This window comes from Crocuta crocuta, unplaced genomic scaffold (assembly GCF_008692635.1).
Source record: "Crocuta crocuta isolate KB4526 unplaced genomic scaffold, BGI_CrCroc_1.0 scaffold67, whole genome shotgun sequence".
NCBI lineage: Eukaryota > Metazoa > Chordata > Mammalia > Carnivora > Hyaenidae > Crocuta > Crocuta crocuta.
The window spans coordinates 1,201,740-1,214,744 of NW_027531896.1; the positions used below are offsets into that span (position 1 = coordinate 1,201,740).

General features: G+C 46.1%; 1 protein-coding gene across 1 annotated transcript in view; it reads right to left on the minus strand.

The window, feature by feature from the left end:
- MERTK (MER proto-oncogene, tyrosine kinase) overlaps positions 1-13,005 on the minus strand; it is a 112,651-nt gene that overhangs the window by 82,054 nt on the left and 17,592 nt on the right. The window contains exon 2 of the mRNA XM_077773492.1: positions 6,709-7,114. Coding sequence (XP_077629618.1) covers positions 6,709-7,114 — 406 coding nt within the window. The remainder of the gene's footprint in view (positions 1-6,708; positions 7,115-13,005) is intronic.

The following is a 13,005-nucleotide window of genomic DNA, read 5'->3' on the forward strand; positions in this document are numbered from 1 at the left end:
TGGAGACTTGGTGTCCCCAAGCTCTCCCCTCTCCCTAAAGGAAACAGCAGACACAATCTCTAGAGGCTTCCCAGCAAAGGCTCTGCGCTCAGAATAGCAATCCAGGCGTTGCAACACTAAGAGGCGTTCCAGAAAGAACACAGGAAGGAGAGCATAATTCAAGAAATTGACCCGGGCTGGATTCTAGGGCTTCGGTGGGCAGCACAGTGGGAGAGAAAAGACCCACCAAAGGGCTTTCTTCATCAGGGGATGTCACAATGCCAAGAAAATGTGGAGCTCCAGAAGCTTCCAGTGAGAAGTAAAGCAAGTCATTCACGAATGAATCAGAACGACGCCACACTTCTCAAGAACAAATCGGGGGGCGAAAAGGAAATATATCAATGACTTCCAAATGACAACAGGAAATTATTTTCTTTTTGAGTTCTGTATCCAGCCAAACTACCTCAAGGTGAGGATAGAAAACATAATAGCATTTCCAGACATGCAAGGCCCATGCTGGGGGAGGGTGGGCTCCATGCCAAAGTGAAGGGGTAAAAGCCAAGAGGCAAGGTTGGGGGCAGTGCGGAACCTGGGCTCCAGGAAGAAATAGGAGAAACAAAGGCCCCTAGAACAAGATAGAGGTGACAGAGCTGCACTCCAGACCCGGGGAGCAACCTGCTCAGACTGGAGCAGAAGAGACAGGACAGGCATCTCCTAGGAAAAGATAGGGCCTGGTAATTTCACCACTTTAAGAGACGTTTTTAGAGTTGAGGGACAAATGAGAGCTTGATACTTAGAAAATTGAGCAAACTATCAAGCGAGGAAACTATTACCCTGAGGACAATCAAAAAGTTATAAAGTAGTAAGAAGTAACCACAGCCTAATATATGACTCAGATGAAAACAACATTTACATAGCCACCAAAAACATTGAGTTCTGGGTGTTGATTAACCAGAGCTGTAACATTTTATTTGATGAATTCTGGGGCCAGGCACACGTGCACACGCACACACACACGCACGCACACACATACACACACACACACAGACGCACGCACGAGTCATACGAATTGAATAGCTATAAAAGGTACCCAAGAAGTGGATAACCACAGCTCCTCACTGGGGAAGGGCTAGAGGCTGGAGCAGAAGAGAGGACTTTTGAACAGTTGGAGTCTTTTACCCTGTGTATGCACCGCTTTAAAAAAGGTATAAAAATCGTGTCAGATTTTGGTCAAATACAAACATCTGAACCAGGGAAAACCAAAGCCACCATACAGACTCAGCCACCACGTCTAGACAGGAACCACCTGGACAGAGCCACAGTGCCAGCATCTGCAAAAGCCTGTCACACCAAGGTGGCCTCAGCTGGTAAGGACACACAGAGCCTCCCTGTCCCTCAGACCTATCAGAGCTAGAGTGGACTGCTCATACATGGCTCTGAAGTAGCAACTAAATTCTAGAGTCTTCTTGAAAGAAATATAAAAAATAACAAATAGAGCACAATACAAAAAAGAATAAGTTACAGTTCCACTTATATGAGGTACATAGAGTAGTCAAAGTTATAGGGAAAGAAAGTAGAATTGAGGTCACCAAGGACTGGGGGGAAGGGGATGTGGAGTTAGTGTTTAGTGTTTCCTTTGGGAGGATGAGAAAGTTCTGGAGCTGGATGGTGGTGATGGTACCACAACAATGTGAATGTACTTAATGCCACTGAATTGTACACTCAGAAAGGGTTAATGTGGTACCTTTCATCCTATGTATATTTCACCACAATAAAAAAATTAAAAAAGAAAAACCAGTTGCGAAGAAATACAGGTATAGAAAGCAATAAAATCCTTCCAGCTCTTGCTACGGAGAACTAAGCTAGAATTGAATTCCCAGTGGGGAATCCCTAGACTACACAGAAAACATGTCAAAATGTTTTCCCTTTGCCACAAATTACCCCAATAACTAAACAGCCAGGGCCTGCCAGTCTATAGGAACACTGGCTTTTGTTTCTGCTTGAGCGTTTGGTCCCCCCATCTTCTGGTCTGATGGCTGGTGCCTCCCTGGAATGCTTTACCTGACCAGCGAGTATTTCTACCTACGCCAGAGAGCTCCTTAGACCCCGTGCCTGACTTTAGAGCTAACTCTATCCAAAAAGTACACCCTCCTTTAGAGACCCCAGGGAAAGATCCTGGCTACACAGCATCCCAGGATCTGCACAAATGGGTGGGCTACAGTTTCAGGCTAAAATCAGGCGCAAATGAGGCAAGATGCCAGTCGGAGAGCCAAGGTGGTGACCCAGTGCGGTGGCTTACATCCTGCAAAGGAGAATGCTGCAAGTTCTGGAGAGATATAGCCTGAGCTGCACACCATCCAGGACTAGTCAGGGATGTGGGGTCCGGGGAGGGGTGGAGGGTGTAATTTTCAGTATTAATCACCAAGCTATCAATTAGGAATACCCCAGCCTGCTGGTGGACACAGAGCATTCCCACACCTACAACAGACGTCCAAGTGAAAGAAGAAAACGTATGAATTATTAGGATAGAATGGCTCCAGCTCAAGAGGACACCTGGGCTAGAAGCACTGTATCAGTTATTTTTTCCCTTATATACACCCTGATGCTGGCATTCTGAAAATAATTTTTAAGCGTTTCCCTTTACAATTTCACGTTCATCCTTCTATGTTTACTTCTGCTTTACAACAGCAGGTTACCATGGCATAGAGCAGCCAGTATTTTGAAGACGTTTAATAACACAGGAGAACACTCATAAAGTTGGGGCGCCTGGGTGGCTCAGTCAGTTAAGCATCCAACTTTGGCTCAGGTCATGATCTCACGGTTCGTGGGTTCAAGCCCCTCATCGGGCTCTGTGCTGACAGCCAGCTCAGAGCCTGGAGCCTGTTTCAGATTCTGTGTCTCCCTCTCTCTCTGGCCCTCCCCTGCTCGTGCTGTCTCTCTCTCTCAGAAATAAAAAAATAAAACATTAAAAAAATAATATAATGTTAAGTGAGGGAAATGGGGTATATAATCATCTGTGTCATAAAATGCTCATTTCATTTCAAGAATATTAAATTTATATGTGCTTGGAAAAGTTTTCTCAGGGTCGTGGGCCATGGTTTCTTTCTCTGTAGGTGTTTGGTATTTTCTAAGTATTTAACAAAATACATATACTACTATTAAAATAACTATTTTTTAAGTTAATTTATCTATTTTGGGGGAGGGGGCGGGCCTCAGGGGAACAGCACAGAGAGAGGGAGACAGAGAATCCCAAGAAAGCTCCATGTTGAGCTCAGAGCCCGACATGGGGCTTGAAGTCATGAACTGTGAGATCATGATCTGAGCTGAAATAAAGAGTTGGACACTTAACTGAGCCACTCAGGCACCCCAAAAATAGCTTTAAAATATACACATATAGGAGCTAAGACCAAACAGTTTCTAAAATCTTTAAGGAACACTTGCTCATGATGTTAAATATCCTTTAACCTTTCCCAAGAAGGTGGGGCTTGTACTTAAATGCACATGAACTTCTTCTTTTATCATTTCTACCTCCATCCCCAGCCTCATTTCAATAAACTGAGGTTTGACCAAATGATGGGTTGGGTCCTGAGTGGCAAAAGTGTTCCCTCAGTCCTGATGCCAGGTCTTCTCCCCTAAATCGATCCTTCAAGGCCAAATCTACGAGTACGCACACCTCCCAACCTACACCTTCAACCAGGACAGGGCTTGTTTTAGGGTCAAAGACCAGACAGCTGACTAATCCTTATTTTTAGAATGAGGCATTTGGGGGCTTAAGTATGGGTCTGCCCAATATGGAAGGGGAAACGTGGAACCAAGAAAGACTAAGAAGGTTAAATCACATCCACAATCTTGGTCAGTCTCTAGCAACTCACCACCGCTTCATATTTAAAGGATGCACGCTGGTACAAATTGTGGGGACCTCCCTCTGGAGACCCCATCATTTTCAAAATTCATTACCCTTTCTTATAATAATACCTTACACAAAAATGGTTTAGGACCTAACTCGAAACACCTTATATTTCTCTCTATATTCCTCTGACCTCTGCCAATATACAGACATTTGTACTTTGTACATTCCATTAAATACACGTGGTCCATGCAGGTATTCTTGTCGGTAACTCCAACAAAATTACAAGCTAATGAATTCCATATGTTGAAGTCCTAGAGCTAGTTTTTAACTCTTCACTGTTCCTGGCAATCAGAATGGATTTCTTTTAGGGCCCATGAGGTGTGAGAAGACATTGCAAGTGTGCAAATCAGGCTCCCTGCTTACGGGTGACAGCTTACTCTCTAGTGACCCCAAGTCACCCTACTCAGAGGGATCTCAAGATGTCTAAGACATCTAAAAGATGTCATATTTAGGGTCTCCAACATCCTTCTTTCTTGCCAAGAAATTACACGGATATTTATAATCTTGATTAAGTCACTACAATTTCCTTCATACAGCTCCTTTGTTACCTGAACATTAATACAGTTGAAGAATATTATAATGGTGGACGTGATATTGTCCCCGAAGCTACCCAATTCAGTTGAGTGGCCACCATTTACAAGAATTCGGATCACTAAATTTGCTGTATGGCTTAGTTCAGAGGTCAAATAAGATTTTTTTTTCCCCTTTGGAATGAGTTGATGAGACTGGAGCTGAGTATATGCAAAAGTATAATTTTTTTTCTAAAGTTCTGAAAATATGACCCACGTCAGCTTCTGAACTCTAAAGACACAAGCCCAAGATAAGACAGTGTCTAAGTTTAAAAGCTCTCCAATTTGGGGCACCTGGGTGGCTCAGTCGGCTGAGTGTCCAACTCTTAATTTTGGCTCAGGTCATGATCGCAGGGTCGCAGGATTGAGCTCCAAGTCAGGCTCCACACTGAGCATTTCACCTGCTTAAGATTCTCTCTCCCTTTGGGGCACCTGAGTGGCTCAGTCGGTTAAGCGCCCGACTTCAGGTCAGGTCATGATCTCATGGTTCGTGGGTTTGAGCCCCATGTCGGGCTCTATGCTGACAGCCAGCTCCGAACCTGGAACCTGTTTCAGATTCTGTGTCTCCCTCTCTCTCCACCCCTCCCCTGCTCTCTCTCTCTCAGAAATAAATAAAACATTAAAAAAAAGATTCTCTCCCTCCGTTTCTCTCCCCTATTCACTCTCTCTCTCTCAAATAAAAATAAATTCTGAGTGTCACATTAAAAATATTTTTTTTATTAAAACTCTCCAATTGAAGACCTTTAAACATCTGATGGCCCCTTAGAACACACTTGAAGCTGCCGATCATGTAGTTTAAACCTTTCTCTTTGGCAAGAAGGCAGCTTACACAGTCTCATGGCTGTCTAGTGGCAGGACCCCCCTCCCCCCACCCCCGTTCAGGACTCCCAGCCCAGACAGACTGCAGGGCAGTGTTTTCCTCCTAACGACACCTGATGGGACCAATGTAACAGCTCTCCATTCCTTCAAGCCATTAAACTGCTCCTTATTCATTATTAAAAAGATCATCAGAAGCTGTGTCTCTATCATGGCCAAACATCTATGTCTTGTAGTTGATGCAGAAAAAAAAGGTAGCCAAATCTCCTGAGTGGTCTCAGCCACTGGCTGAGGGTGGCAGCCTGACAGAACCAGCCAAAATTTGAATCAACCAATGGAAAAGGTGACGGTTGCGTTCTTTGCTTTGATCCTAGCCAAGCTTATAACTTGGAAAAACTATGCAAAAAAAAAAAAAAAGGTGCATCTTCTGGAAATGTTGACACACTAAATTCGTATGGGAGTTGTTTGTCCTGTGGTATGTCTGAGGCAGTTTTCTGAAAAGGAAACATCAAATGATTCACCAGAAGACGGGACACCGTCTGGGACTGCCCCAAGCATCAGGCCAGGGAAAGTGAAAACACTCTAGATCAAAGAGGGCTCCCCTCGCTCGGAATGCAGGAATCCCAGGGAAAAGGTGCTGGTGCCAACTCTGCGTGGCCCTGACCTCATTTTGAGCTTTTAATGACCACAGGTCCACTGAATTCTAGAACTGTATGTGCAAGGGCCTACTCAAAAACAAACAAAACACTCAAACCCCTCTGGCTGAAGGGGAGTAGAGAATAAAAAAGGGATGGGGAGAAGAGAAGCAGCTGGCTCACTGTCCGCGGTACTCTGAAATATGATGACTCAGTCCTAGGGATAATGGGTTATTCCAGATACATGCTGACTTGGCTCTGTCACTCCCTCCCCCCAGCCCCAGTGCGTTCGGCTGGCCCCTGCCAAAACAGTGGAACAGTGAGACGGTGACATGAGGGCTAGCTCAGTACCATGATCTGCAGAAGCAGGGGGTGTAGGGGAGAGGTGGGAGAGAGGGGGGATAAGGCAAAGGAAAGGGATGGGAAGGCTGTTTGTTTTAAAAGCCCCACGCCCGCGGTGCGATTTAGACATCTCCTCATCATGGGTAAGAAACGCTGTTCCCACTCACTGGGAGAGCTCCTGAGTCAAGCAGAACTTGACATGACTTGTAGGTCAGGTGGGAAGTGGTTCCCCAGAACCCAGAGCCTCCGATAACCAGCTCTTCCGGTGCGGGCCGAGATCAATGTAAAAGAAATCATCAACAATACAGAGCATCAGCTATTAATCTACAGTCTAAATGGATCAGCGAGTTGCCAACACAGAAAATAAAAAACTGTTTTTTAACTTAGGAGGTTTTCGTTTTTGCATCAGCAATAACATAACAACATTTAACAAAAGAAAGGAAGAGAGAACACATACCTGAAGGAAGCGATTATTGCCGTGACTTCATCATCTGGAATAAACTGAGTAATTGCATGATGTGCCCCCATCAACTCCTTCCCATCTTTCCACCAAGAAATAACTGCAACGTCCTGGTACATATTAGGTATATTGATTGAGCAATTAAATTTGACATCTTTATGTTCAGAAAGTATTATGTGGCCAATTGTATGATTAAATGCAAGAGGTGGGAGCTTTGTCCCAACAGAGGTCGCCCCGGGATGAGCTGCATTGCCTGTATGCCATCGTCCTGGCTGGGCAGGTGAAAACATCCGAGTAGGCTGGTATCCACTGGTGTGAGGAAGGGGGAACGGCATGTGGTCGGCTCGCAGGCTTCCTGGGTATGCCAGGTCAGGCTTGGTCTCTTCCCTCACCTCTGCAAAAGCTGCAAAACAGAACACCTGATTTTCAGCCTTTTATTTTATTTTATTTTTTAATATTTTTATTTATTTCTAGGAGAGAGAGAGACAGCGTGAGCAGGGGAGGGTCAGAGAGAGAGGGAGTAACAGACTGAAACAGGCTCCAGGCTCTGAGCTGGCAGTCGCACAGAGCCCGACGCGGGGCTCGAACCCACGAACCGCGAGATCATGACCTAAGTGAAAGTCGGATACTTAACCGACTAAGCCACCCAGGCGCCCCTGATTTTCAGCCTTTTAAATAAAGGCGTCTTCCAAGTAGGTTCCCAATCTCTAAGCCTCTGATGAGAGACATGGGGTATCTTCAGGGTCCTCAGAAAACATAAGCAAAATGTATTTAACACACATGTCTGGACACATATTCTCATTCACAAATTCTTTTATTTCTTCACATATCTCCTAAAGAATGTTTAAGAAATATAACTCCTCCCACCAATTTTTTTCTTTTCTTTTTTTAAATTGAGATATAATTGACATGTTATGTAAGTTTCTGGTATACGACATAACGATTTGATATTTTTATATGTGGCAAAACGATCATCACTACAATCTAGTTAACTTAGTTGATTACCATCACAACACAGTTGCAACATTTATTTCTTGTGATGAGAACTTTACTATTTATTTGTTTGTTTGAGCAAGAGGGAAAGAGTGCGCATGTTCAAGTGAGTAGCGCAGGGGCAAAGGGAGAGGGAGAGAGAGAATCCCAAGCAGGCTCCACACCCAGCACAGAGCCAGACTGGCATGAGCCAGTCATCTCGCGATGGCGAGATCATGACCTGAGCTGAAATCAAGTGTCAGATGCTTAACCAACTGAGTCACTCAGACCCCCTCTTGTGTCGAGAACTTTAAAGGTCTACTCTCTTATCAGCTTTTAAACGTACAATACAGTATTATTAACTGTAGTCACCTTGCTATCCAGGACATCACCAGGACTTATTCATTTTGTAACTGGAAATTTGTACCCTTTGACCACCTTCCCCCGTTTTTGAAAATTGCGACACATTCAAAGTCCTTCATATCTAAGTCAACAGCATGGCAGGAAGGTGATGGCACCTGAGATCACTTTTCTCACTGTGTTCTCACTAACGGACTATGCCACACATTTGGCCAGTGGTCTTATAAAGGCTGCTACTTGTCACAAGGATAAGAGTTTACAATCCTGGTGCCTCAACATGACCCACCTCTAGGTATGGGGGTGGGAGGGGGGNGTTGGGAATCAATGTTCGTTATGTCACCAACAACAGAATGGCTTGGAGCTTCCAGTAAAATGCTTGCCTCCTGGAACGAACCTGGCAATGTTGATTTCATCTGGCCCACAATAGTTGTACTTCTGGCTTTTCTAACAGCCCTTCTGGAGCATACATCCTATGCTGGCAGTTGTGATAGGGAGAGAATGGGAGAGACATGGGTCAGGCATTGTGTGGGCAAGTGACTGGGGCTGCACAGAGGTGCTCATCCCCACTCCAGAGCTGTGTCTCTGTCACACTCAGGATGTCGCACCCTCCTGGGCTCCTGAGTGTGTGTGTGCAGGGAATAGGGTGATTTCTGCTTAGGGTTGTGCCAGATTTAGCAGATAAGAACACAGGAAGCCCAGTTAAACTTGAATTTCAGGTAAACAACAAATAATTTTTAGCATAAATAGTCAACTAAGCACTTATTTGGCCAAAGGAGATACAATCAGGAGATCTGGGTGCAGAAGGAAGGATCTGAGAATTTGTTCTTCTGGCTTCCTGCCTGCCAAGTTGCTCTGGATTGCACATTCCCCTCAACTGAAGGTCACGGCTTCTGTTAGGGAGTCTTCTCCACGTGACTCTTTCATGCCAGGTCAGCTCTCTCATGGCTGCTGCATTCAGGAACTGCCTCCAGGGTGAATGCCAGGTTGGAGAAGAAGAGCTTTCACTATAAGAAACAAGGGAAGGGGCGCCTGGGTGGCTCAGTTGGTTAAGCGTCCAACTCTTGATTTCAGATCAGGTCATGATCTCAGGGTTCATGGGATGGAGCCCCAAGATGGGCTTTGCACTGACAGGGCAGAGCCTGCTTGGTATGCTCTCTCCCTCCCTACCCCTCTCTCTCAAAGAAAAAAAAACTTAAAAGAGAGAGAGAGAGAGAGAAGCCAGGGAAAAGCTCACTGCTTTTCTTCAGCCTGAGGTCTCAGCGGCTGTGGGTGAGCAGGGGCCCTCCGGATGCTTTGGGGGAGGCTTTGTGGGTCAGCCGCAGACTCGCCTCGAGCCCGGCCATTCACACAGAGGAGTGTGCTGTGATGGAAGCATTCATTTATTTATTCCAGGGAGTGGAGGTCAGAGTGGCTCTGTGGGAGAGGCCCCTGCCTCTCTTGTCGCCCCCACACCAGGCAAATCTTATGCACAAGGGTGGGCCTGTGCTCTTAGCAGGAAACGGCAAAGTTCTGCCTGGGTCCCATCCAGCTCCATCATCTTCCTCTGAATTCAGGGATACCTTCTGCAGTTATGAATACTCTGGTTATTTACCTGAAGTCTGCAGGCCCTTCCCAAGCACACTCTTTCTCTTGAGGCGTTGAAGCGCTTATAATTCACCTTTGCCCCTCAGATCAGCAAATTTATCAATAGCCCTTATTTACAGACATCCATGAGACTGGGAAGGCAGGGGGTTTGTCCAAATAACCTTGTTTTTCTTTAAAGGCAAAAAAAAAGTGGAGTAGGAGAAGCAAATAATTCCTTGGTTTGCTTAACTTACCTAAAGACATTTCCAATGTCAAATTATAAAGGTAACCCAAGTTGGTAGTGGAAAATTCAAATGTTTATGGAAGCTCAGAAAATATAAAATGGGAAACTGTTTTGTAACCCCAAGCCTGCAGGATAACCCCTGGTTACAGCTGGGGTCTAGTCTTCAGTTTGCTCAGAGCCAAGCTGCTAAGTGAGCAAACTAGAGACAAGGCCACCCACTCAGATGTCGGAGCGGCAAGCCCACCCTATAATCACTGTGGATGGTTTAAGAGATAGTTAAGCTCCACGAGCTGAACTGCCAGGAGTTGGCAGAATGATTCAACTGCCAATGAGTACTTACATCGCACCTACGGGGTCTAAGATTTGCTGCGACAGTCCAGGGATACAGAAAGGCACTGGCCCCAGACGAGGAGAGCAGAGGGTCCCAGGAGTTAAGGGAAGATGGGACACAATAAAGTGGGGCAACGGGGCTGTCCTGACAGTGTGAGCGGGGCCTTCCTTGGTCCCTCCCCACCTGCCTACGTAGCCCTCCACTTTGGGGGCCGGGGCCCTCCTCCTCGTAACATCTGTGACTCCTCATTCAGTTCTTTCTCTCCTGCTAGACTGGGAGCCCCAGCAAGGCTAGCCATCCACACTCTAGCCAGGTCATAGAAGATGCTCAAAATAGGTGTGTTGAATGAATAAGTAAGTAAATGCATGAATTAGGGAAGGGATGTGGCGGGGGGCGGGGCAGGGTTTCCAGGGCCGGGGCGGTGGGAAATTGAAGAGAACGAAGACAGCCTCATAGTTTGGGAGCATGACTGTAGCTGCAGGGTGGCGCTCCTGTGCTAGCATCAAAGTGATAGAGCAAGTGGATACAGGCTGACCCTGGAGAGGCCTGGGTCCTGGCTGAGGCAGCGGTGAATTCCTGGAAGGTTTCTGAACAGGGGAGGGAGAAGATCAGAGCCATATTTGACCCTGGCATGGGGCTGACATCCGGCTGAGGGGGAGCCCGAGGAGCCAGAAGGAGGAGGCCAGGAGGAGGGGAACCCACCGGGAAGACGGCAAAGACCTAACTACCAGAGTGGCCGGGAGCAGGAAGGATGTTGGAGAGAGAAGAAAGGTTTTCCCCAACCGTGTTCCGACTACAGCCATCAGCACACAACAGAAAGGTCACTCTGACACCAAGTATTTAGGAAGGATATAATCTCAGAACACAGGAGACTTCTCAGGAGTGGTCATTATACTGGTCATTGTTGGTTGGAAGAATACAGGCCAGGAGGCTGCTTCTGGTTCGGTTTTCTCACGGGGAGAAGGGAGATGGTAATAATGGTGCCCCACTGGGTACTGCTGTTAGCAATAAAGAAGGTATCACTACGCCTTGCTCATAGTCAGCACTCAGTAACTGTTAGCTATTACTATTTTCCATTATTTTCCCATTTTATTGTGTATCTGTAAATACCTGCTGCCCCAAAACTTGAGAAGGGCTGATTTATAGGAGTTGACACAGAAAGCTGAATGCCTCCTCATGGAGGGTGATGCAGGTGAGGTTCCCACGCACAACTTTGGTGCAGGCTGGAGTGGGTGCCGTTCATACAGCAGTCCGTGTAAAGGGTGTTTTAGAGCTCGACAGTGCATACATGGAGCCCTGAGTGATTTCAGATAACGGGAAAAAGGCAAACTAAAAACCAATCCAAGGTTTTGGTCAGGACAATGACTAATCAGATATTATATTTTTTCATAACTTAAAAAATTGTTAATAATTTTCTTTATTTACTTACTTATTTATGTACTTATTTATTCAGACGCTGGGCTCAATCTCACTAATTGTGATATGACCTGAACCAAAATCAAGAGTTGGATGCTTAACCAACTGAGCCAATCAGGCACTCCTGGAAATTACATTTTTTTAAAAAACGTTCAGTTAGTTAGATAGTTAGAGGGCATGTGTATGTGGGAGAAGGGCAGAGAGAGAGACAGATGGAGAGGATCATAAGCAGACTCTGCACTGTTAGCACGGAGCCATCACAGGGCTCAGTCCCACAACCCTGGGATCATGACCTGAACCGATATCAAGAACCGGACACTGGATGGACTAAGCCACCCAAGCATCTCCAGAGTGGAACGCTGTAAAATTCTTTTGGGGGCGTTATGGCAGGAGGAAGAGATCAGACCGACAAGTCTTGCTTATACAACAAACCTAGTTCTCACTGACATGCTCCTGTTAACTCATCTTTATAATGGCAAAAGGGAGCATGGTGGGCTCTTGTAGATGGATAAACATTTGAGACAAAGTTTAGTCAGTGTGAGAGGTGTATCAAAAGCCCACAGAAAAAAAAAAAAAAAAGCCCACAGAGACTGAGGGCGCCTGGGTGGCTCAGTCGGTTGAGTATCTGACTTCGGCTCAGGACATGATCTTGCGGTTCATGAGTTCAAGGCCCACATCGGGCTCTGTGCTGACAGCTCAGAACCTGGAGCCTTGCTTCAGATCCTGTGTCTCCCACTTTCTATCCCTCTCCTGCTCATGCTCTCTCTCTCTCTCTCTAAACATTAAAAAAAAAAAGCTCACAGAGACTGAATGAGAATTTGGTACTCTCTACATAGCACACCTGGAAAAGTCGACCACCCCTGGCTGTAATTTGTGTGGAAGTCACAAGTAACTTCACCCTCCCCTCCCCTCCCTTCCTTCTTTCAAGGTTGTTTCCTTCTGTGGACTGGCTAAGCTACTGAAGTGGGAAGTGAGCTTTACATAAGTAATGGCTACTAAGCAGCCTTGGATAAACGACCTCACACCTAGGTTGGACAGCAGCTGTCCAGCTGTTGCAGCAGCTGCATCCCCCACCTGGCTAGGGAGAGGCGCGATGGAGCATCCCTGCCCATCCCCAATCACCACTCGGCCCCTGACCAGATTCCAGCATCAGCTTCGTACAGACAGGGATTGTGGCTCTGTCATCAGCCTCCAGTGCCAAGCACAGGGATAGACTTATGGGACACGATTAGCAAACATTTATTCATCCAACAAATAAATTGGTTAGATATCCTGTCCATTGATTCATGCAGGTTTGCCTTGTTTTTCCGAACAAATTTGTAGCTTTCTCGAAAGCTGGAGGTGACAACCTCTGAACCCAGCAGGATGAGTGGCGTGGACTGAATATGCAGTGAACATCCACGGAATA